The sequence below is a fragment of the Molossus molossus genome, unplaced genomic scaffold, assembly GCF_014108415.1.
Source record: "Molossus molossus isolate mMolMol1 unplaced genomic scaffold, mMolMol1.p scaffold_m16_p_1, whole genome shotgun sequence".
Classification (NCBI taxonomy): domain Eukaryota; kingdom Metazoa; phylum Chordata; class Mammalia; order Chiroptera; family Molossidae; genus Molossus; species Molossus molossus.
The window spans coordinates 215,627,454-215,653,178 of NW_023425344.1; the positions used below are offsets into that span (position 1 = coordinate 215,627,454).

A 25,725-nucleotide genomic window follows, 5' to 3' on the forward strand; every position below is an offset into this window, starting at 1 on the left:
AATATAATGATAAAAGAGAATTTGAATTTCTTATTTTTTTCTAATTCTTCTAAAACAGATTTTAACATCCGAAAGATAATATCTTTGTGTGAAATTTTGAAAAAGTTCTTTTCTCTTTGTATAGCAGTTCATTCCTTAGTTTCTGTCAAACCTTAAGTAGGATTAAACATTTAAAACTTGCCAAAAAGATATATATTTAAATGACTTGATTAAACTTTTAAAATCATAAGCTTGAGTAAACCTTCCCTTATTAATGAGAAATGAATAAAAGGAAAAGCCCACCCAAAAGAGCAGATGATACATCAGTAGTTTAACCATGTTACATAGTCAGATTTCTGTGCTGTCAAAACAATCTAAGATATGTTATACATATAACTTAGCCTAAACTGATCTTCTGGGATATAAGGATAAAACAACTTTGGATAATTTTTATGAGTGAAAGTGATGCTGGTTTCTGTGTACAGAAACAATTATACTTTAACAAATGCTCTTAAAACTAAAAATACTGAACAGTATTTACATTTAGTCATTTATTGAATTTATCAACATTGTCCTCTTCCCCCCTCAAATTATCTGACTTGTTTCTTACAAGTAAGTGAATTGAACATACACTTACTTTTAGATTTTTTTCTTTCAGGTTTTTTGAGATATGATGGACATACAGCATTGTGTACATTTAAGGTATCCAGCATAATGACTCGACTTACATATATTATGAAATGATGACTACATTAAACTTGGTTAACATCCATGAACATACACTTTTTAGACCCCACAATGAAGAGGGAAACAACAAGTATTTTCATTATAATTGGATTGTTGAGAAATATCCATGGTTAGGAATGGAGGAATGGCCTATGCATGTGAATGAACATCTGGATATTAAAAGAGAATCAGTATACATAACAGTGAATTTTTTTCCTCACAGATAATTGGCATTCCAAACTTGGTGTAGATAGGAGTAGGTTGATTTTTATAGCCAATAGTTGAAGCAGGTGAAATGCATTGATACGATATGTCTATTGTACATAGTTTTCACAGGATTCATTTCTGCCATTGCGGACACTCCTTAATTCAATACAGGTTTCTGCTGTCGCAGCCATATGGAAATAATACCCTTGTTCTGCATTGACTGTGATGCTTTACAAACCATCTGCTCAGAATTTTACCTGTGAGCTCAATTTAAATTTGGTCTACATTGGGATGATGAAGACATTATACACTTTTTTAAAATGCCCTTTTTAATTGGCCTATTTATTTTAGAGTCTTTTATGCATTAGGTTTTGAATACATAGTGGTTAGGGAAAAGGCACATGTGTATATTACCCCAAATTTTTAAAAAGATGCCAACATTTAATGAATTATTTTTGTCAGTATGTGTTTGTAAATCCATATAACATTTAGAATACATTTAAAAAATCCAGAAAACAAGTATTTTCTTAAATTACATTCTACAAAAAAAAACAAACAGATAGAAACCTATACTCTTATCTATTGTCCCACATCTTTATTTTGCATAAAAATTTTAGCGTGTTTGCCCCCTCTGAAGTATCTAAAAAGTTTTAAAATTTTTAGTTTATCAGTGGCTTTGAATGATGGATTCCAGATGGATTTACCCTTTTTGCTCCATTTTATTTTATTTTAATTTTTTTGGTACATGCCCCTAGCGGGAACCAAACCTGGGTCTCTCTGGTCTGCAGGCCAATGCTCCAACCGCTGAGCCAAACCGGCCAGGGCATTTTAGAACACAAATGTATTTCCGTTCTTTCCAAAAGTTCTGTCTTGAGTACAGATTGGTATTCTAAGAAATATTTTAATAAGTCAGAAATCAAAATCGACAACTGTTTGAATGGATTTTAGTCAGTAGCTTTCCTTCTACTGAGCACTGTGTTAGGCATGGGGGTGTTTAACCTGGACACAGCTCCCGAGGACCTGTCAGTCTAGCTGGAGAGATGGAAGCTTATTAGAAGAGACTAGCTTCTGCCCCACCCATCCTTATCCTTTTTGTGAAACATACCAAGAAAAAGATGCTGCGATTATTGCTTTTGACTTTTTTCTTTTCTCTTGGTAAGTTGACCATTTAGTTTTATTACATATTGAAAACGTATCTGGAAATGTCAAAGCAATTTTCCTGGTTTATCCTTATACTTCTTCCCCCCACCCCTTGGGAGGGTTTTAATTAAGAGTCATTCTTTATTCATTAACGTAATCCTAAAGGTATATATGTTTTCCTTAGATTTGATTTATCACTATATAAAATCTTGGTTGAATTAGTTTAAATCCGAAGTTAGATAAATACCAAATAGGAATAGGAATAGGAACAGTATTTACTTATTGGTCTCCTGCAAAGGACAACTGCTTCTTTTATTCTCCCTTGCCCCTTTGTATGCTGGGTTTCAGCCTAGAGCAAATATTTACAGAGTAATTTTGTGCCCTGAAACAAGGGCGACAATGGCAGTGTTGACACAACCTCAACTATAGGTCTAGGAACAGGATGGCCACACTTAACAGTAAAATCCTGAAAAATAAAAATTAAATTCTGAAACATTTTTATTGATTATTTCTGGAAATGGCATCCCTATGGATTTTTTTAAAATTTATTTTTAGCAGCTGGAGTTCCCTAGCTATATGCTCTGATTCTTAGCCAGTTTTATCCACATTCACTGAAAGGAGTGTAAGTCTGAAAAAAGCAAGGAGGGGACAGTACTTATATGTCAGAAATTTCTGAGCTCACCCTTTGAGTAAGGTCTCTCCTCGCTTCCGCCTGTGGCCATTTCCAAATAGCTATTAATATTTCTCTATCTGCTACTGATGCTAGGTCCACAGATAACCATATTATTGTACCATTGTCACTAGAAACATTGTTTTCCCATTTTTTTAAAAATATTTTTTTAATTTATTTTTTAGATAGAGAGGAATGGAGAGGGGGAGAGAGGGAAACATCGACTGGCTGCCTCCTGCACCCCCATACTGGGGATCGAGCCCACAACCTGGGCATGTGCCCTGACCGGGAATCAAACCAGCAACCTCTCAGTGCATAGGACCACACTCAGTCCATGTGCCACACCAACTGGGCTCATGTTCCCATTTTGAGTTGCATTATTTTTTAAAGTTTTGTTGCTATTGGAGTTTTGAAAGTTGGCCTGAAATACTCTCAGTATTTAATGGGGGAGATCCCTGCTAAACAGATATGCAGCACCCAACCCCACCATAGGTGACCCCATCCTGACGAGAAAGTCATCTGAGCAAAGAATCTTCTGTTGGCTAGCATATGATTTGGCATGGTATTAGATTAATTGAAATAATGTTGACCTATTTGAAATAATTTTTTGTCATGAATTTTTATAAGAAATAATTTGAGTGTTGATTCTGCTTATTCTTACAGATAGTAATAAAAAAATGGTCCATCCCTTGTCCTCTGACATTAAATTGTATAGAGCACTACTTCCAGGTAATAGTTTATATTTTCTTTTCAGTCTATTTCTTTCTTTCTTTTTAAGCTAAAAGAAAAAAAAAATCAGCCTAACATCTTTTTTCCTAATAAGTGGAAAGGTAATGACTATATTGCATTTTGGAACTTGGTTTTGAAATATTTTTATTTGAAAGCCTAGTAATAATAAATTCATCATGTTTGTTGATATTTTCTGACTTTTAATGACTGTTGGTTTCTCTTTTTCCCCTCAATCCTCTTAAACAGATTTCAAATGCTACAGATGATTGTAAACCAAAGCTCTTTCATTTCTCCAAAGAGGTGTGTAAGTTATTAACAGATACTTTTGGTTGATTTTTCACATTTCAAGTTTTAAGAGATTTGTGTAACAGGGTCTCTTAGGTCTTTGTACCTGTAACTAATTAATTTTCATGAAAGTGCTAAGTATAGGGTTGCCTACCAGAAGAATAATATTATTTAACACAGGGTGGCCTATTATGAAACAGCCACCTTTTTTTGGCATGCCTTTAAATGGAGCCTGTTTTAAATGGGCAACTGCCTAAAAGAACAGATTTACTAAATGTCTGGTCTGGCCAATAAGGTCCTCTGTGGATACAGACTTCCTGTTGCCCTCTGGACTTATAAAGCTAAATAGCCAATTATATCAAAAACTCCTCCCTTGTGAGTAGAACCTTAGTCTGTAGCTAAACAGCCTCATCATTGGACCAGCAATTGAGCACTGCCAGTGTGTCTTCTGGCAGACATTCCAAAGTTGAAATTTATGATGCCTTAAGTGGAGACTGGAAGACCCCGTCCCCTCGCCTTCTCTGAGAGCCCTGGGACACGGAAAATGCCTGCAAGAGCCCCTGGGCGTCAACAGAGGACGCGGGAGCTGTAATCTGGTTGATCTGTATCATTCTAGAGGAGCTAAAAGTCTTCTGTGTTGCTGCAAGTTCCTTCATCTGCACTGAAATGCAGGCTCCAGATGCTAGAGGCCCCTGTCCGCATGTACAGCTCTATCAGTGTAGCTTGTTAGTGCAGTAACTCCTCCATGCAGAATTGTCCTTTTTATCCGCAGTTTTTACATGAGAAATGTCTCTCTGGCCCCACAGGGGAGATTACCACGTCTGTTATATGGTAAAGGCCTCCATGTGCCTTAAAGATCTGGCTAGGTAGGGTAACTGACAAGCCAGGAAATTGAGCAATATATGAAAGAGAATTTGTGAATTAAAGTCTCATTCCTCTAATCCAGTCTCAGGAAACACTGCAGCTTTCCTTCCTCCCAATTCCCTTCAAATATTTGAAGAGGCATTATGTCCCAAGATAGGTCTTCAGTCATCTGGAACTTCTTTTGCTGAAGAGCCTGGAGTTAGTAAGGGGAAGATTTTTTAGAGTAGAGAAAAGAAAGTAAGTCATCACCATCCATTTTGTAGAGACAGTATCTTCATTTATTTTTGTAATTTTTAATTTTTTTTATTAATTTATTTTTGTTACAGATGTTTCTCCTTTGCCCCCAGATACCCACCTCACAGCCCCCTCCCCCCACCCGCCTGCATTGTTGTCTATGGCCAGGGTTACACATACATGCATATAAATTCTGTGGTTTATCTCCTCCCTCCCTCCCTGCTTCTGAGGTTTATCAGTCAGTACCCTACTTCTATGTCTCTGGGTCTATTTTATTCATCAGTTTGTTTTGTTTATTATATTCCACAAATAAGTGAGATCATGTGATATTTGTCTTTCTCTGATTGGCTTGTTTCGCTTAGGATAATACTCTCTGGGTCCCTCCATGGTCGTTCTAAAGGATAAGAGATCTTTCTTTCTTACAGCAGAGACAGTATTTTCATTTAGATGGTAACTTTTGTTTGCTTTGTAACTACCTCTGGCTCTTAAATATTCTAATTTTTTTTAAAAGTTATGTTCATGGCCCTGGCTGGTTTGGCTCAGCGGTTAGAGCGTCCGCCTGCGGTCCGAAGAGACCCGGGTTCGGTTCCCGCTAAGGGCGTGTGCTTCGGTTGCAGTTTGTCCCCGCCCTGGTTGGTTGTGCGGTGGCAACCACTCGATGTGTCCCTTTCATGTCGATGTTTCTCTCTCTCTCTCCTCCTCTCTCTCCCTCCCACTCTGTCTGTACAAAAAGTGGAAAAATGTCCTCGGGTGAGGATAAAAAAAAAAAAAGTTATGTTCATGTATTCCAGTGGATTGCTAAGAATTTGCCAATATAGAATAAATCACATTCATTCCCATTGAAAGAGAACCCAGGCAAAGATGCTAGAATATGATTAATATATATTTTTTTTTCGTTTTTTGTTCAGATAGAGTGGGAGGGAGAGAGAGGAAGAGAGAGAGAGAGAGAAAAACATCAACGTGAAAGGGACACATCGAGTGGTTGCCACTTGCACAACTCAACCAGGGCCGGGAACAAACTGCAACCGAGGTACATGCCCTTAGCGGGAACCGAACCCGGGTCTCTCTGGACCGTAGACCGACGCTCTAACCGCTGAGCCAAACCGGCCAGGGCTGATTAATATTTTAAGTATTCCCTTAGCAGTGGTTCTCAATCTGTGGGTCGCGACCCCTTTGGGGCTCAAACGACCCTTTTACAGGGGTCACCTAAGACCATTGGAAAACACATATTTCCGATGGTCTTAGGAACCGAGACACCGCTCCTCTATCCTTCTCCAGGCGGGTCCTCCCACATGCAGATACACCCACGTACAACATGAGGAACTGTTTCTGGCATTAGGAAGGTTGAGAACCACTGCCTTAGAGTAAGTCGGTGATACTACCTTAGACTGAGTTGGTGAAAGCAGGTTCAAAAGCATTAGCGATCATTTCTGCTTAGAGTATAGGAAGATGTATTTAAGTGTCCTAATGAATACATTAAGAAGGACCGAGATTTATAGTAAGACTATTTCTAAAATGTTATTATTTCTAATATTACCCAAATGTTATTTATCCCACCTAAATTGTTTTTATCTTATCCAAATAATGTATGAGGAGCAGTGATTGTAGTAAAAGTTACATGGTACAGAACCCAGCCAAGAAATATCTGGCTAGTACAGGCAGTCCATCTATCAAGGGAAAGATTTACTAGTGATCATAGTTGTGTTTCTCTTAACACACACGCAAAATGTGTGTGAAAAATGAAATAAATTTATGAAAAATGAAATAAATTTAACCAAATTGATTTTTTGAAAAACTGAGCTTGTTGTCAAATGAAGTAGTGGTTTTATTACAGTAGTATTTAATAATTTTGTCTTTGAATTTTTTTTTCAGAGTGCTTATGCCATACCAACCATGGCCTTTTCATTTCTCTGCCATACCTCAGTATTGCCCATATACTGTGAACTTCAAAGGTACCATAGAATCCTGGAATATTTTAAATGTATTAAGTATGTCTTTTTACTTCTAGGCTTTTCAGACTGAATGACATTCTCCTTTATGAATTCTTTCCTCCCATCACTGGATTCTAAGTGTTAGTTTAAAACAAAGCAAAACAACCAAAACAACTCCAAATTGAGAATGTTTCCTGGAAGCATAATCTGTGCAGTAATTTCAAATCAGGAATTCTAGTGTATAATTACACATGAACTAGGTCTTGAATGATTAAGGAATCCTTTTGACTCTCTTGGAGATTTGTTTCTATAGATCAGCGGTTCTCAACCTGTGGGTTGTGACCCCTTTGGGGTGTCGAACGACCCTTTAACAGGGGTCGCCTAAGACTATCGGAAAACACATATTTCTAATGGTGATTCATAACAGTAGCAAAATTACAGTTATGAAGTAGCAACAAAAATAATTTTATGGTTGGGGATCACCACAACATGAGGAACTATATTAAAGGGTCACAGCATTAGGAAGTTTGAGAACCACTGCTATAGATATAAATCAGATCACTGATTCTACTTTTGCCATTTTTGCTTTTAGGTCTTCAAGGAAAAGAATGCAGAATGTATCCAACATAGCAATTGTTTTCAGTTTTCTCATTTATTTTATATCAGCACTTTTTGGGTATCTCACTTTTTATGGTAAGTATATTATTTAATTATAGACGACAAAATAAATTGTTCTATAGTTGATCTCACACTTGAATATGACCTTGTTTCTGCCTTTCATTAGTAAGTTAATTTGTTCAGGCTGCCAGAATTCACTGCAATACTGTGATGGCTCTACGGGCCCTACAGAATTGATTTTCTTTCTCTTATATAGGTAGATCAAGTTCAACGTTAATACCTTTATATAAACATTTTCTTATTTTTTTTTTTTTTTTTTTATCCTCACCCGAGGACATTTTTCTATTTTTTGTTCAGGTAGAGTGGGAGGGAGAGAGAGGAACAGAGAGAGAGAGAGAGAAACATCGATGTGAAGGGACACATCGAGTGGCTGCCACCCGCACAACCGACCAGGGCCGGGGACAAACTGCAACCGAGGCACGCGCCCCTAGCGGGAACCGAACCCGGGTCTCTCGGGACCGCAGGCCGACACTCTAACCGCTGAGCCAAACCGGCCAGGGCTATAAACATTTTCTTAAACACCTGAATAAAACCTCAGGTTTAGGGACATAGATGTCTCTCTACAAGAAAAAATGTGCAATAATGATTTTATTTTTAAAAAATATATTATGCCCTGGCCGGTTTGGCTTAGCGGTTAGAGCATCGGCCTGTGGACCAGGGAGTCCCAGGTTCAATTCAGACCAAGGGCACATACCTCAGTTGCTATTCATCCCCAGCCCCAGTTGGGGTTGTGTGGGTGGCAACCAATCGATGTGTCTCTCTCTTCTCTCTCCCTTTCTCCCTCCCACTCTGTCTGAAGATAAATGTAAAAATATATCCTCAGGTGAGGATTAAAAAATATATATATAGCCCTGCCCGGTTTGGCTCAGTGTTTAGAGTGTCAGCCTGTGCACCGGAGAGTCCCAGGTTCGGTTCTTGCTGGGGGCACGTGTTTCGGTTGCAGTTTGTCCCCGGCCCCCGTTGGGGTTGTGCAGGAGGCAACCAGTCGATGTGTCTCTCACATCTATGTTTCTCTCTCTCTTCCTCCCTCTCTCCCTCCAGCTCTATCTGAGGATAAATGCAAAAATGTCCTCAGGTGAGGATAAAAATATATATATTAAAATAAATCTTATTTTCAATATATTAGACTCTAGTTCAACAGTTTGGGAGAATTGGTCATCTTAACTGCAGAAGAACAAGTTGAGAAAGGAGAGGGTTTTATGCTGAACTATAGTTGTATACTCACACTCAGAGAACTCTGCCGTGAGATGAGATTCATACGATTCCAGGACCTTTCTTCATAATTTTTTAAAAAGGATTCTTTTAAATCTATAAATTAAAAGGGAATATTTCTTTTATTTATTTTTGAAAAATTGCCTGCTCGATATGCGTTTTTTTCTCTTTTGCTAAGAACCTCAAGAAAAAGTAAAACTTAGAAGTCTAGAACAAGATAAAAAAAAGTGAGCTCTGTTATTTAATTTGCAAACAGATACATTATAACAAATTATACTTAATCTGTCAAACTCTTTAGGGCACTTTTCAGTTCATGAGTGCTTTCATAACAACTCCCTAAATCAATGGCCGTTATTGCTTTGGTGATAGTCAGCTGTTATGACTGATTTCACAGTTGATAGCCTTGTGCACGTTTCAGATTTTAGCCATCCTTGATGGCTTGTAATGAGGCTTTGCTTATCTCTCAGAGTTTGTCCATGTCTGACAACTTTTTTGGACAGCATTTACATGCATAGCTACCTTTCCTAAGCCTGATAGAAAGTCTATGGATTTTGAAATCCAACAAATATAGTTTAAATAACTACTCTGCTCTAACTAGTTTTGTGACCTTGAACAGGATACTACTTCACCTTATGGTGTCTTCATCCCCTAAACTGTAACAAGGGATAATTGCATAGAGTTGTAGCCAGGAGGTAATGAGTTATATGTAAAATGCCTATTACAGTGGCTGGCACATAGCAATCTCCCACAGAGGAAAGCTACTGCTGATGGTGTGTTATTATCATCATTACTATTGTAATTATTGCATAATTACAGGTGCTCTATTTTTCAGCATTGTACTTCCTACTGTCTTTAATGAAATTTAAATATGATAACTTTTCAGTATATGTTGTGAGTATTATCTCAGAGCTTTCAGTGTGTGAGAAAATTATAATTGCTCCAATAGTCCTTTCCTTGCTATCTATGTTATTTTGAGAGTTGTAAAGGTCATTCATTAATCCAAAGCTGCTCTTGCATTTTATTCCGACGTAGGATAAGAGCGGTAGAGCTCTGTGTGCTCTGCAGGAGAAGCAGTTTCCAACATGAGCAGGGTGCCCTGCGGGGTACACTACAAAGAAAGTCAAAACAGATTGTTAAGCTTTATGATCATTGCTAATGAAACAAAATTCTTGAAATACATAAGCTCTATTTTTGATTGTTGGATTTGTTAGCTTTTTATAGACTTTAGCTCAGTACGACTTTTTTTATATCAATAAGATATGATAGCAGGGTCTCTGTTGGGATTCAGCAAAACCTTAGTATAGCAGAATAGTTGTATATTTTTCTAAATTAAAATTGTCACCTGGCACAAATACTATTATATTTAGAGATCTTCAATATTGACAAAAAGTCCAAAAAATGGACCTCCTTCTTCTCCCTTTGGATAAATAGAGCTATCTGGAAGAAACCTCAGATGGCCTACAAATCTCCAGGATAGCTGAGACATAGTTACATAAATTACCACGAGACGCTTAGGAGCGGTATTAAATTGAAAGGGAAGTGGAGGAAAAATAGATGCCAATACATTTATTGAGCTAACATTTATTATGTAAGTGCCAGGTATTTTACATACATTGCCTAGCTTAATCCTTGTAACAACTCTGCAAGGTATAGGTTCATATAGGTTGAGTAATTTGACCAGCTAATGAATAATAAGTTGTGATTCGAGTCTAATTCTGAGTCTCCCCAAAGTCAATATCTTTATCTGTGCTACCGCCTCAAGAATTATGTTATAGAACCCACAGTTTCTTCATTCCAAATTTTTGACAAAGTAGACTTTTAGAATAACCTGATTCACTTAAACTCTATCTATCTATCTATCTATCTATCTATCTATCTATCTATCTAATTTGGTCTGTCTTATCTATCCATCCATCTATCTATTGATGCTTGAACAGAGAGGCTAAACATTTTCATCATGTAAATGTAAAGTTTACTACACAGGGATTTTCCAGATTATCAGGTAAAGCTGTTATGTTGTCTCTGACTCAACCCTTCGCTGCCAGTGCAGATTGTTCAGAGTACCCACATTTAATAGAATGGAGAACTGCACATCTAAGGAAAATCACATGATAGGTAGGTAGGTAAGTATGTGATAGATAGATAAAAAGAAAGAGAGGAAGAAGTAAAGAAAAGTAAAAACATTTTCTTCTCCAAAGACAGGGGAAGAGGCAGATACCGATTTGCTGTTCACAGTGTTTCTTTTTTGGATTGTTAATCATAACCAGGGAAAATATTTTATGGTATATTTCTATCTGGACAACAGTAGTTCTCAGTCTTATGAAAATAAATTGCAAATTGAGCCTGCTGAGACCTAAATCAAAAGAGTTCATCATAAGTTAAGGCTTCAACTCGTTTTATAAATGAGTAATTAGAGCCCAAAGTGGTGAAGGATCTGTCACCATTGGTAGCAGGCCTCCTGAATGCTGACCCAGTGGTCTTCCTGCTGCTCTGTGGTGATCTTTATAGTCTTCAAACCAGTTTGACAGTGTGTATTAAACAGGACAGACAGCCTCCTGACTTCAGTAGCATGTGCAGCTTGCAAAGATCACCATCAGGTCCTTACTGAGATTTGTAGAGATTTGTCTGAATCCAGAGAAGCATGTTGTACTCTATTCCTTACATATGGTAAAGCTCAGCTAAGAACACAGAGCTGACTGGCTCAGAAGGAAGGTTTTAATCCTGGGAAAGTAGAAAGTGGACATGCAACAGATTTATTTTTTGGTTAATCCTCACCCGAGGATATTTTTTCCATTGACTTTTTTTTTTTTTTTTTTTAAGAGAGAGTGGAAGGAAGGGAGGAAGGGGAGGAGGGAGGGAGGAAGAGAGATAGAGAGAGAGAGAGAGAGACAGGCAGACAGACAGACAGACAGACAGCGATATAAGAGAGACACATCGACTGGTTGCCTCTCACATGTGCCCCAACCAGGGCCTGGAATGGAACCTGCAACCCAGGTACATGCCCTTGACCGAGCATCGAACCTGCTACTTTTCAGGCCGACACTCTTAAACTACTGAGCCAGATGTTTTGAATATATAATACATCTAGTTCTTCAGGCTTCTGGAGCTGCTTGGGATTCCTTCGTCCAGTGCTCCCAAGGCTTGGTTAATACTTAAATTTTGCCAGATTAAAGAGACCTATAAGTATGTACCTAGACTACCACTACTGGCTCTGATTACAGATATTAAAGCATTTTAAGGTGAAAGAAAAAAGTGTTTTTCTGCTGAGCCAGGCCAATGCCCAAATGTTGCATAATAACCAGACCATTAAAAAAGTCTATGAGGTTGTTAAACAATAAGTGTTAATAGCTCATTTTTATGATTCAGAAGGTGGGAAAAAATAGTTTGCCATATTTCTCCTAAACTTACAAGTATCTCACAGATTTAGGAATAGAATTGAACTTTAATCTCCTACTTAGTCCATAGCTGCACACTATCTAAAGGATATCTTTGATAATGTAGACAATTAGTTTCTCTCCCATTTCCATTATCACTAGTCTAGTCCAGATCCTCATTACCCCTCAGAGATTATGACAGTTGCCTTCTGTTATCCCTGTTTTGGGTCTCTTTTTCTCCCAATTTGTCCTGCTTAGTTCAGATCATAATACACTATTCTTCCTAAGTCATTGCATCCCTGTAGCCTACCAGATCGAGGCCAAGTCCTTGGAAGGAAGAGCTCCATTGCTGGGTGTCAGGTGCGTTCCAGCCTTCGCACCCCTGTGTCACTACAGCACACTCTGCTGCGGCCACCGCGGGCCCTTTGGAACACACTTCTCTGATGCATCTTCCCTCTGCTAGTTCAGGGCTTCTGTTTGGGCTAGTTCTTGCTCCTAGAATCTCTTCCCACATCTTTGAGTGTCAGCACACATGCGTTAACTCATTTAATGCTCTCAGTAACTCTATAGGTCAATATATATTATTGTCCCATTTTACAGGTAGGAACCAAGGGACTCTGAAAAGTTCATTTGCTATTAAGTAGTGGGATTTGAACATTAGTCTGTGTGGTTCCAGAATTCAAGCCCCTCTCTACCATCCCACCACCCACTATATCATGATGACTCTCCCCATGCCTTCCTGGGTTTCCTTCTTGCTCATCCCAAGGCCATAGTTACATTCTCTGTTCAGAGTCACCATAGCTACTTTTTTTTTTTTTTTTATCCTCACCTGAGGACATTTTCCCATTTTTTTGTTCAGATAGAGCGGGAGGGAGAGAGAGGAAGAGAGAGAGAGAGAAACATCGACGTGAAAGGGACACATCGAGTGGCTGCCACCCGCATGACCGACCAGGGCCGGGGACAAACTGCAACTGAGGTACGTGCCCTTAGTGGGAACCGAACCCGGGTCTCTCAGGACTGCAGGCCGACGCTCTAACCGCTGGGCCAAACTGGCCAGGGCACCATAGCTACTTGTTTAGACCTTCTGCCACTTATGTGTGTATCTGTGTTTATACACTGTTATATATATGTGTGTACTCAACTGCCCTTCAAAATGTAAGATTCTTGAAAACAGAGGTGTGTTTGATTTGCCTCTTATTTTCTCCAAAGCATCTTTCTAAAACATATACACTCAAATTTAAAAAAGCACTGTTCTTTTGTAAGTACAAATTGATCTTCCCCTACAAGGCAGTGATATGCAATGTTCTTGAAAACCCTACTTGAATACCCCTTGTCTGGCTTGGGGTGTGGGAGACACTGAGAATGGAAGAACACCTGGAGCAAGGCATGGTTAGCAGATACAGATTCTGTCACTGACCACACATGGCTTGCCAGGGAAGCCAGTTCCCTAAAACTTGTATGACAGATGACTTTACAGATGAGATGTTGATGAAGCTGGTAACATGAAGCTGGTAAACTCGATGAGACTCTAGAAAAAATGCGGTATCGAGGAACAAGTATTGGCTTTGGCACCAGAAAAAAAAACAAAACAAAAAAGGTGTATAGCTGTGCCCTCTCTGTCCCTGTGACCTACCGACCGTTGATTGTTACCATGCAGACCAAATTCAGGAGTACATACACATGAAAGCACTTTACAAATCAAACAACATAAATGTTCACAACCTTCAGAGAGAGAGAGAGAGAGAGAGAGAGAGAGGAAGAGAGAGAGAAAGTCATAATTTAGGTTCTGCCTGTGCTGATTTCTAGTGTCATTAGAAGAAGAGATTGTGGGTTTCAAGTGGATATTTACCTGATGTCTCTGTGTTTCATAGGAGAGAAAAAAGGCAGGAGATTGACTGGGCACTGGGAATCCAAAATCTAAGATCCCTTTGTGCCCTTGGCTGGTTTGGCTCAGTGGTTAGAGCGTCAGCCTGCAGTCCAGAGAGACCTGGGTTCGGCATGTACCTCGGTTGCAGTTTGTCCCCGGCCTGGGTTGTGCGGGTGGCAACCACTCAATGTGTCCCTTTCACATCTATGTTTCTCTCTCTCTCTCTCTCCCTCTCTATCTGAACAAAAAATGGAAAAATGTCCTCAGGTGAGGATAAAAAATAAAAAAGATCCCTTTGTGCAAAGGAAAATAATTTTGCTGTTATTGACATCTTAGTAGTATTAATGTGATTCTTATTGTTATTTTTAAAATTTACAGGCAAAGTCACGTCTGATATACTCCAAGATTATAGTAAATACTTGCCACATGATGTTGTTGTCAGGACTGTGAAGTTATGCATATTGTTTGCTGTGCTCTTGACAGTCCCTCTCATCCACTTCCCTGTAAGTACCCTTAAAGATTTCCTTGCTGCGTGTAGCAGCTCCCTAATGTGGCAACACTAATTCTTTGCAGACTAGAATGTTTGAATCACATCTAGTCTTGTATATCTTATTCATTTGTTAAGTAATTGATCAAAGACCTCATACTTGCATATAGCCCCATGAAAGCACAAAAATACAGTGAACCACTAAGCTAATTTGTGCTTTTGGAGATTAGTTTAGATTTACTCTTTCCCACAGCATTGTTTCCAATTTAGAGGCTGTAGTTCTTCTAAGGTTTTGGAGGGTTTTTTTCCTTTTTAATTCTGTATTCTGTTTTCAAAAGAACGTGCATGAAGAGGAAAAAGTCAAGTCAGCAAAAATAAGCTCCTCTGGTTTACTGTAAATTTATTTTCACATAGACATTCTAGTTTCATCTTAGTCAAACTATTTTATTTGCTCTATAATTAAAAGTTAAGGGGCAGAACAAGATCTTCATCATGCATTTAGTTGCCATAGGTAAGAAACGTAAGAATTTCTGAGAAAATGGAAACAAAGGCTTTGGGTGTAAATGCTTCCGCATGGATGTCTTCAATTCCTGAACAGTGCGTTCCGTAAGAACCGGGCCTTCAGCCTTCGTGCCCCTCTGTGTGCAGACTGCACGGCCAGGCGGCGGCGGGGCTGTGTAAACGTTTGTGGATGTGACCGCCTGCTGCCTGCCTTAGCAGTGGGAAGTGTCATGGATTCGTGTTCATATTTACATGCTGCGAAACAGAGAATATAAAATAAAATAGTAAATGGTGTTTCTTTCCCATGGCATGATTTCTTTTCTCATTTCAAACCTTTTATTCTTCTGTTGAATTTAATGAAGACAATTCTCTGAGATTTCATCACAGTGTTATTGTTGCTAATTTTGAAAATTGTGCAACTTGAAGTTGCATGTGAACATTTTTTTAAGAATTAAAGCAAAATAACTTTTATGAAGATCACACAGAAATATATATTTCTTAATTTATGAATAATAAACACTTAGTGATAATAGTTCATGTTATATTTTTGAAAACTCCGCGGTGTGGGGGACAGGAATAGCATGGCCCTGGTACTGCACATGTGTTTGCCTGAGCCAGTATTTTGGCTTTCACACTTTCTCTTTGCTTAAATCTGTTTCTCTTTCTGTTATACAGGCAAGGAAAGCTTTAATGATGATGTTTTTCTCCAATTTTCCATTCTCATGGATTCACCATTTTTTGATCACTCTAGCAGTCAATATTATCATTGTTTTACTTGCAATATACGTTCCTGACATTAAGCATGTATTTGGTGTAGTTGGTAAGTTTTCTATTTGAAAAAAATCCACATAATAAAATGGATAAAATTGTCATCCAGCCTCACATCTGAACCTGGCAATAATCTTCTCTTTTCCTCCCCCTTAAAGGTTCCAGTACATCAACGTGTTTGATTTTTGTATTCCCAGGACTATTTTATCTTAAGCTTAGCAGAGAGGATTTTCTGTCATGGAAAAAGCTTGGGGTAGGTTGGTCTTTGTTTCTTTTAAGAATCTTATTTTAAGAAATAATTTGTCATTTTATAATTATTTTATCTACATCAAGAATAATGTACTTTCAACTATAACATACATTATTGGAGAGGGTGGAGATTTTTTTAAATGCTCTAATTGTTCTTATCTTTTTCCTTATTTCCACAGGCTTTTATTTTGCTCATCTTTGGAATTTTGGTTGGGAATTTCAGCTTAGCACTCATCATTTTTAATTGGATAAATAATAAATGAAAGATATATTTCCCCATTTCTTATGAAGAATAATTAACCTCCACCTGCAAAAAGGAATAATTCTGGAAGGCACATTGGATAAACACTTTATGAAAATGTTATATGGATTAACATTTTTATAAACATTGTTAACAGAAACGTGGAATAAACTGGGAGTGGATAGGGAAAGTGGGCTCATGATAGTTTTAATCAAGGTAAGAAACAAACTCAGAATGCTCTTAAATGTATTAGGTCAATCTTTTGTTTGTGGGTCTGTTGCCTTTTTTTTTTTTTTTTAAATAATAGACTGTTTTTCAGGGTAGTTTTAATTTTTACAGAAATGTTGAGCAGAAAGTATATTTATTATACTTGTTGAACCAATACATTACTATTAACTAAAGTCCATAGTTTACATTAGGGTTCACTCTTGATGCAAGCATTGGCAATCACTATTCTTTTTACTGTCTTCATAAAAACTATGATCCTTTTCCAACATGTCCTATAGTTGGAATTATATAGCATCTAGCCTTTCAGACTTGCTTCTTTCTTTTTTTTTTTTTTTTTTATCCTCACCCGAGGACATTTTTCCATTTTTTGTACAGCTAGAGTGGGAGGGAGAGAGAGGTAGAGAGAGAGAGGGAAACATCGATGTGAAAGGGACACATCGAGTGGCTGCCACCCACACGACCAACCAGGGCCGGGGACAAACTGCAACCGAGGTACGTGCCCTTAGCGGGAACCGAACCCGGGTCTCTCCGGACTGCAGGCGGACGCTCTAACCGCTGAGCCAAACCGGCCAGGGCTCAGACTTGCTTCTTTCACTGAGCAGTATGCAATTAAGTTTTCTACATGTCTTTTCATGGCTTGATAGCTCATTTCTTTTCATCATTAAATAATATTCCATTGTATGGATATACCATAGTTTGTTTTTCCAGTTTCCTGTTGAAGCGCCTCTTGGTTGCTTCCAAATTTTGGCAGCTTTGAATAAAACTGTGCAGGTTTTCTTATGGACATAAGATTTCAGCTTACTTGAGTTGATACCAAAGAGCACAATTGTTGCATCGTATGGTAAGAATATGTTTAGTTCTGTAAGAAACTGCCAAAGTGCCTTCCAAAGTGGCTATGACATTTTGCATTCCCGCCAAGCAATGAGAATTCCTGTTATTCCACATCCTCAGCAGCATTTGGTGTTGTCAGTGTTTTGTATTTTTGTCATTCTAATGGGTATATAGTTGTATCTCATTGTTGTTTTAATTTGCATTTCCCTCATGACATACATGTTGAGCATCTTTTCATATGCTTATTTGCCATCTGCGCGTATTTTCTTTGATGAGGTTCAGATCTCTTTTGCCTGTTTTTTAAATTGGGTTGTTTTTGCATTGTTGAGTTTTAAGCATTCTTTGTGTATTTTAAATACCAATCCATTATTGGATGTGTGTTTTGCAAAGATTTTCTCCCAGTCTGTTTCTCTTTTCATGCTCTTAACAGTGTCTGTCACAGAGCAGAAGTTTTTAATGCTATTAAATATATTGTCAAGCTTTTGTTTGTTTTTTAAGAAATCAATGTGTTAAGCTTGTATACAAAACTGAATCTTAGCCTGTGGGCTAATGTCAACATCAATCACTAATAACAAAACTGGGGGATTATTCCATTTGGTATTTTACCCTGACTCCAAGTCCTGTCTAAGAAACTTCAGTGATTTTTCTCTGTTGTGCATTATGAGATAGAGCTGTAATGATTGGCTGTGGATTGGAAAGTTCTCTGAGCTTTCTTGTTTGTCACTAAAACATGGGACTTTCTACTTGGCAAACAGAGACAAATACTGATGATTTATGTCATGTTTTGTTTGGAGGTTATAAATCATTCCAGTCTTCCCATTGATGTGGCTTATTTCTGGTTGGAAATGAGAAGCCAGGTCTCTCCTCCCCATGAGTATGCTATGTAAAGGGCACTTTAGCAACCTACCAAAGCCAGGGTGTATCAGTAAAAATGTAATCCCACCCCTGTGCACATGTAAAGTAGGGAACTGCATGCAAAGTGCCAGTTTGCATGTATGGAAATCCACTTTTGCAGATGCCTCCTTGCTTCCCACTTAGAAAATGGGCTTTTCTTTTGAGTTAAAATACTTGTTTGGCAACCTGAGATCAGCATGGTGAAATGGAAGAAGTCCAGGTTGGTGGTTAGAAAGATTTAGATTACAATTTCAGTGAGTTTAGGCAAACGACATAACCTCTCTAAAGCCTCCACTTTCACGTAGGTGTTAGATGGAGTTAATACCAATTATACAGAGTGGTGTTGGGGGGATTAGATGACCTTGTATAAATTAGGTACAGTCTGAAACAGGCTCCTTTCATAGATTAGCTATGTATCCCCTTTCTCCCATCCCTTTATCTGAAGCAGTAAAATGAATTTGCTTTCAATCAGGGACATGGAATTTCTTCATCTTACATCGTGTACAACTATTATGTTTAGAATTGTTCTCTTGCCTTCACTCACAGGGGAACTGGCCCCATGTGCACTGTTTTTAGTGCTTTCCCACAGTTCTACCCCAGCTGTACTCTCCTACTAATGCCTTTCTGAAACTGGCACTTAGCATGGCCCCAGAGGCACGGCCAGGCATGGCCTCCCGTGTGGCTTCAGGTCAGCCAGAGTCCGTCAACCTGATAAGCTCATTCTTGTACCTGCTTTTTCTGTTTATGAAATTACAGATCCAAATACAAATAGGTGTTCAGCTGCTTAAATAAATCTAACTCTAGTAATACCAAAATAACCCTAAATCTGCAACAGATGCAAGATGCCCCCTGGGGCAAATGTTAAGTGTGATGACAGCTGGGCATCAATTAATACATTTGTCACCTGCTCATGGGATAGGATCATGGGAGGTTTGGCAAAGGGACAGAGTAACCTATTGAACACTGGACAAAACTTAGTGACTAACAAGAAAAGTTATTTGTGGAGGTGTTTATTTTTGTTTTACTGTAATATTCTGCCTTATCTAGCTGTCTGTTTAGAGTCACAACTTCCCCACGAGTTTGGAAGAAGTTAATGAGATGGCTGGTAAAAGTACTGCCCCCTTCACCAGGATTACCAAAAAACCTTGTTCAAGTACTCAGCATTTTTCCTGGGAAATATAGGCCTTCTCATTATGGGCTTAATGTTCATAATTTATTAGGTAATAACTATTTAAAATAAAACTAAGTTAAGCACAAAATATATACTTTTCCAACACTTGGAGACTTGTTTGCTAAATTAAAAGACGAAGTGCTGAGAATATAAATTACTTTCATATGTTGAGGGTGAATGTTTAAATTGTACTTTTTTTAACGGAATGTTTACTCATGAGCTTAGCATTTAAATGGTTAAAACAAGCCTTTGAAGTTAACACTCCATTAAGATGAATGGGGGTAATTCACACCTCTGCTGGTGCTGTATTATTTCAGTCTGGCTGTGGAGAAAACAAGACAGCAGTGGGTTGATTTACTGTGTGAAGGCCCTTTAAACACCCAAGGTCTGGAAATCTTTGTTGTTGTTGTTTTTTTCTTTTTCACCTAGAAGCAGAATCTGAAATTCAGCACAAGCTAAGCATAGAATTGAAGTCTTGAAAGTACCCTAGATTGATTCTCTTGTTACCTGGCAATTCCTACCTGGCTTTATTTGTTCCTGTACTGGAGTGTTTCTTCCTACTACGGCACCGTTTGTACTCCGTTTAGTAATTCACCAGTGGGAAAGCAGAAACAAACCATCCACTTCACACGGGCCTTTAAGTGGGTTATGAAATAACCCTCAGCTTTCTAAACGCATTATCATCTTTGCAACTCTGTATTTGTCTGACATATAAAGCATCCACATTCAACAACTGTTTCCTTCCCCATTTGGGGGAGCGGGTGGGGGTGGTGAGCGGAGATAGGTGGGAAAGTAGTACTGGTTTATATTTGAAATGTGTGTCCCCCATGAATGACAGTCTTAGAGCCGATTAACCTGAAACAGTTGTAGAGCCTAAGATCGAGGTCATATGAGCACTGTAGAAGATGTTAATGAATTCGGAAGATCTCTTTGGAAGGTAAACAGATTTTCCTCTTCTCCATTCTCTGCCCTTGTATTTGCTGGGTCAAGTTACTAGAGAATCTGCTGGTGGCTGGGTGTGGAGAGCATTTCCATTTGAGCTGTCTTTCATATGACATCGCCAGTGCAGTGTATAGACATGGAAAGTAGATGCTAGAAACACAGGGACCCAAACAATTTATTTTCACCTGCTTTCTTCTTGGCACTTTGACAGTACTCCGGGGCTGTTAGAATTGTCCCTGTTGAAAACATAGTTTGTTTCCTGCAAATTACTCTGCCTAAATTTTAGGTGTCGTAATTTTTGGTCTTAGAACTTCTCAGAACCTTCTGTAGTACTGAGAAATTTGCTTTTCTAATTTAAACACACAATTTATCCATTTTTTCCTACTGTAATCTTTCTATAATCTTTCCGTATGCAGTAGGAAAACACATTTTTTTGAGAAAGTGTTTTTTTTTTTTTTATCCTCACCCGAGGACATTTTTTTTCTATTTTTTGTTCAGATAGAGTGGGAGGGAGAGAGAGAGAGAGAGAAACATCGATGTGAAAGGGACACGTCGAGTGGTTGCCACCCACACGATCCATCCAGGGCCAGGGACAAACTGCAACCAAGGCACGTGCCCTTAGCGGGAACCGAACCCGCGTCTCTCAGGACCGTAGGCCGACGCTCTAACCACTGAGAAACCCGGCCAGGGCGGAAAACAAATTTTTTTTAATCCTCACCTGAGGACATTTTTTTTTTTCATTTATCTTCAGATAGAGTGGGAGGGAGAGAGGGAGGAAGAGAGAGAGAAACATCGATGTGAGAGAGAGAGACACTGAGTGTTCACCACCTACACAACCCCAACTGGGGCAGGGACAAACTGCAGCCAAGGTACGTGCCCTTAGCGGGAACCGAACCTGAGACTCTCCAGTCCAGGGGCCAACGCTCTAAGCGCTGAGCCGAACTGGCCAGGGTGAAATTTTGATGAAGGATGAATAAAGATATTGTGGATGTGGTTTCCTCATTGCAATCAGAATTCTTTGTTTCTCATCCTTCATAAACAATCTGATACATGTTTTACTATCATCGTGATTCACTGTCCTACTTTGCCAGGCTGTCAATTCAGGTGAGCAATTAGGAGCAGAAAGACTCATCTTGGCTGATGGCCAGGTGGACAGGTGGGAGTGAGAGGTTCATTCACCTGTGGGACAGAGTAAATGGGTGGAAAGGGAAATTGAGTTGCCAGGGGGGTGGAAAAAAAGACAGATGGATTAAAGACATTCTAATATGGGATGCTATAAAGAAAAAATACTGTACTGGCAGATAAATGTTTTTCACATGTTTGAATGTGTTTGTGTTTTATCTTATGCTCAGTATAAGATAAAATGTGACTGTTTTACATTACAAGCAAAGGGCTGGGTAAGTCACTGAGCAAATATATACTAAGCACATATTACGTACTTGGAGTCATACCAGTCCTAAAGTTGTGAAGTTAAATTAGGCACATTTTGTACCTGAATAAAGCTCAGATACAGCCTTGATTTTTCTGATGGAACCTTTTCAGGTAGACTTGATAAGTGAAACTGCTTAACTCAGGGGAAAAATTATATACGTTTTTCATATATATATTTGTATTTATATATATATTTTTAATATTTTTTCTTTATTGATTTTAGAGAGTGAGAAAGGGAGAGGGAAAGAGAAATATTGATTGGCTGCCTCCTGCATGCCCCTGACTGGGGATCGGGCCCACAACCTGGGCATGTGCCCTGACTGGAAATTGAATTGGTGACCTCTTGGTGCAGGGGTCGATGCTCAACCACTGAGCCACACTGGCCGGGCTGTATTTATATTTTTGAAAGAAGAATTTGGAGGCTAACTTACTTGTGTTCAAATCCTAGTTCTACCTCTTTCTGTCTCATTTTGGACAAGTTATTTTAACTCTCTGAATTCTCTGAAGGCCTTCAATGTTTGAACACTGAGTTTTCTCTCAACCAGAGGGAATACACTTTGTTTCTTCAAATTAGAAAAATTAGGTTACATGATATTTGGGAAGAGCTTCAGCACTCTGTCATGCGCTGAATTGAATATATGTACAATTTTATTACTTGACTATTCTTCAAATCACAGTTTTCCACCTGGTCAGCAGTCTGATCAGGAAATAGTAGTATCTAGAAGTAATCCTCAGCAATGCAGTTGATTTGCACTATTGATGTGTATTCTTCCCCAGAAAAATAATTTTTGTGGTTTTGTATTAAATATTATTAAATATTATCAACATACTCTGATTTTTCATCAGCTTTTCCACAGTGACATTACACTTGAGGCTCATTAGGCATGTGGTCAATAAAAGCTTCGGCTTTTTTCTAAGCGAACTGTCAGATTTCTAGGACTTGTGCTACAGACGTTAATTTTTTTACATATGACAGAATGTACACATACACATACATATATTTGTACATATACACGTCTGTTATTTCTATTATGTGCTGTTGAATTTCATTTTGTTAGCATCAGCTCATCCTCTCAGCAGTTGCAGTCTTTTTGGAATCTTGATTCTTTTTTTTTTTTATCCTCACCCGAGGACATTTTTTTCCATTTTTTGTTCAGATAGAGTGGGAGGGAGAAAGAGGAAGAGAGAGAGAAACATCGACGTGAAAGGGACACATCAAGTGGCTGCCACCCGCACGACCAACCAGGGCCGGGGACAAACTGCAACCGAGGTACATGCCCTTAGCGGGAACCGAACCCGGGTCTCTCTGGACTGCAGGCTGACGCTTTAACCGCTGAGCCAAACTGGCCAGGGCGGAATCTTGATTCTTGACACCCTCCACTACCCTCCCACAGATAAAAGTGTTCAGTGAGACAAGAGTAACCACAGAGCCCGGAGCCCGACCACCAGAAACATGTTCTCCAAGTACTTACTAATCTACTTCCTCTTTGGGTGAAATTGTTATATTCCTGTAGTGTCATCTGACCTGCATTTCTCCAGCCCCTGGAAGTGTCTCCCAAGTCAGTAGGTACAACCTAAATTCTCGCCTATTTTCCATTTTTCTGATTGCCCCAGGATGTTTCTGCTTGGATGCCTCACAGTCACTTCAAACTCAGCATGTTCAAGTCTGTTTTCCTCCACAGTTTTCCTGTGTCTGTCAGCAGCCCCACTGTTTTAATCTAACTTCCCAACTGGTTTTCTGCCTTCCATTTCTGCCACCTGCAACCCATTTTCAGACTGCAGCCAAAGTAGTTGTTTAAAATGTAAAGCAGATCATGTCACTAACCTGCTTAATTTCTTCCAAGGGCTTCCCATCCCACTTAGAATGAAACCTGTGCCGTGGCCTACAAGGCTCTATTCATCTGCACCTAAATATTTCTCTGACCTCATCTCATACCTGTCTTTCCCTCTTCCCCAGCCACGCAGGCCTTTCTGTCCCTGAATACACCAAACTTGTTCCCATGTGGTCATCTTTTCCCCTAGTCAGAATGTTCTCTTCAGAGACCTTGGCAAGGCCTGGCTCCTCCTCATTCCAGCGTCAGCTCAAATATTACCCACTCAGAGAGCATCTTCTATAAACAGGCAGCCCCAACATGCAGTCCTGCTGTATAACTACCCTGTTATCTAGGTCACTACCAGAGAGCTTATTTGTTTGTTGTTTATGTCTGCAAGTTTCATAAGAACTGGGGTGTGTCTGTCTTGTTCATCACCAAATCCTGAGAGCCTAGAATGGTACCTGGTACTTGGGAGAGGCTTAATAAATATTTGTTGAATGAATGCATAATGGAATCTAGCAGACTATATTTCTTTTCACTCTTTACCTCCAGTCTGTCACCACATCGGTTCTTCTGAAATGTCTCCTACATTTGCTTTTATCCTGTCTCCCACTTCCTCCCAGTGCCTGAGTCTTAGTCTCCATCTCTTGTGCCTGGATTATTGCTGTGATTCTTAACCGAGACCCTGTTTGGAATCACTTGGGATGCTTTCAAAAATGGTAACGTTTAGGCTCCACCTGAACCAGTTAAATCAGAATCTCTGGGGGGTGGGGCCTAGGCACCAATAGAGAGGTTTAACGCTTCCCAGGTGACTCTAATAGGCAATCACTGGATTGCTGCATCGGCCTTCTCACAGATGTCTGTCTTCCAGTCCATTTGGTCTGTTGCTGTCAACTGATACTGGAATCGTGTTCTCAGAGTGTGACTTCCCTGCTCAAGAGCCTCTAGTGGCTCCCTGCTGCCCACTGCATCAGTTCCACATTTCCTGGCCTCATCTCCTAGACTGTTTTCTCTTCTTCCTACCTGCATTCTATAGTACACTGAAACTCTTTCAGTCTGGCACTGGATTTGCCTTTTGTTACCCTGCTTCAACATTTTTACTTCCACTCTCTTTCCCCCGCTCTGCCGTCCACAGACACACCCAGAGTGTCCTGACTGCGTTCCCTGCCTAGCCAAATACTTCGTTCTTCAAGAGCCAGCTCCAGTGCCACCTTGTAAATACGTCCTTCTCCACTCCAGCTCACCCCTTCAAATCTATGTGATTCTTTTGGTGTATATCATTAAGTACCTTGTTATATATTTTCTATTCATAAATTGCTTTTGCATTTCATTTTTTAATAGTTAATACACATGTGGTACCAATTCAAAATGTACATAATTGCTTCCTTCCCACTTTTTTTTTGTTTTTTTTTATTCTCACCTGAGGACATTTTTGCATTTATCTTCAGATAGAACAGGAGGAAGAAAGGGAGGAAGAGAGAGAGAAAAATTGATGTGAGAGAGACACATCGACTGGTTGCCACCCACATGACCCCAACCGGGGTGGGGACAAACTGCAACCGAGGTAGGTGCCCTTAGCAGGAACCAAACCCGGGACTCTGGTCCGCGGGTCGATGCCCTAACCGCTGAGCAAAACCGGCCAGGGATCTTCCTTCCTACTTCTGCCCCAAGCAACCAGTTTTCTTCATTGGAAGAAACCACTCACAGCTTCCTGCATCCTTGCAAATATATTTTAAGCCTAGTTAACTGTATATTTACACAATATACATACACCCCCCCACACACACACACAAATGTGCATACTACATGCAGTCCTCTGCACTTTGACTTCTTTTCACTTAGAGATAGAGATATATAAATAAATCTATTTAAAGATATAGATAATTTTTTTTTGATTGTGGTAAAAAGCACCTAACAGGAAATCTGCCCTCTTAACAAACTTTTAAGTGTATAATACTATTGTTAATTATATGTACCTATTTGTACAGCAGATCTCTAGAATGTTTTCATCTTGATGACTAAAACTCTGTGCCCATTGGACAGCCATGGCAACCACCGTTTGACGTTGTGCTTCTGTGAGTTTGATTTCAGCTACCTCATTCAGTGGAATCACGCAGTATTTGTCCTTTTGTGACTGACTTGTTTCACTTAGCATAATATCTTCAAGTTTCATTTATACTATAGCATGTGACGGGTCCTTTTTCAAAGACTGAATAATACTGTGTTGTATGTATGTACCACAGTTGCTTTATCCATTTATCTGACAATGGGC

The 25,725-nt window shown here is 39.2% G+C and overlaps 1 protein-coding gene across 4 annotated transcripts in view; it reads left to right on the forward strand.

Annotated features, from left to right (window-relative positions):
* Positions 1–25,507, forward strand: part of SLC38A6 (solute carrier family 38 member 6) — an 80,279-nt gene extending 54,772 nt beyond the window's left edge. For all 4 annotated transcript variants that reach the window (XM_036272362.1, XM_036272354.1, XM_036272345.1 and 1 more), the window contains exons 9-17: positions 3,386–3,451; positions 3,698–3,751; positions 6,707–6,786; positions 7,358–7,458; positions 14,275–14,399; positions 15,560–15,704; positions 15,811–15,905; positions 16,081–16,358; positions 25,442–25,507. In XM_036272362.1, the coding sequence (XP_036128255.1) occupies positions 3,386–3,451; positions 3,698–3,751; positions 6,707–6,786; positions 7,358–7,458; positions 14,275–14,399; positions 15,560–15,704; positions 15,811–15,905; positions 16,081–16,164 (750 nt within the window). In that variant the 3' untranslated portion in view covers positions 16,165–16,358; positions 25,442–25,507. The remainder of the gene's footprint in view (positions 1–3,385; positions 3,452–3,697; positions 3,752–6,706; positions 6,787–7,357; positions 7,459–14,274; positions 14,400–15,559; positions 15,705–15,810; positions 15,906–16,080; positions 16,359–25,441) is intronic.
* The last annotated feature ends 218 nt before the right edge of the window (positions 25,508–25,725 follow it).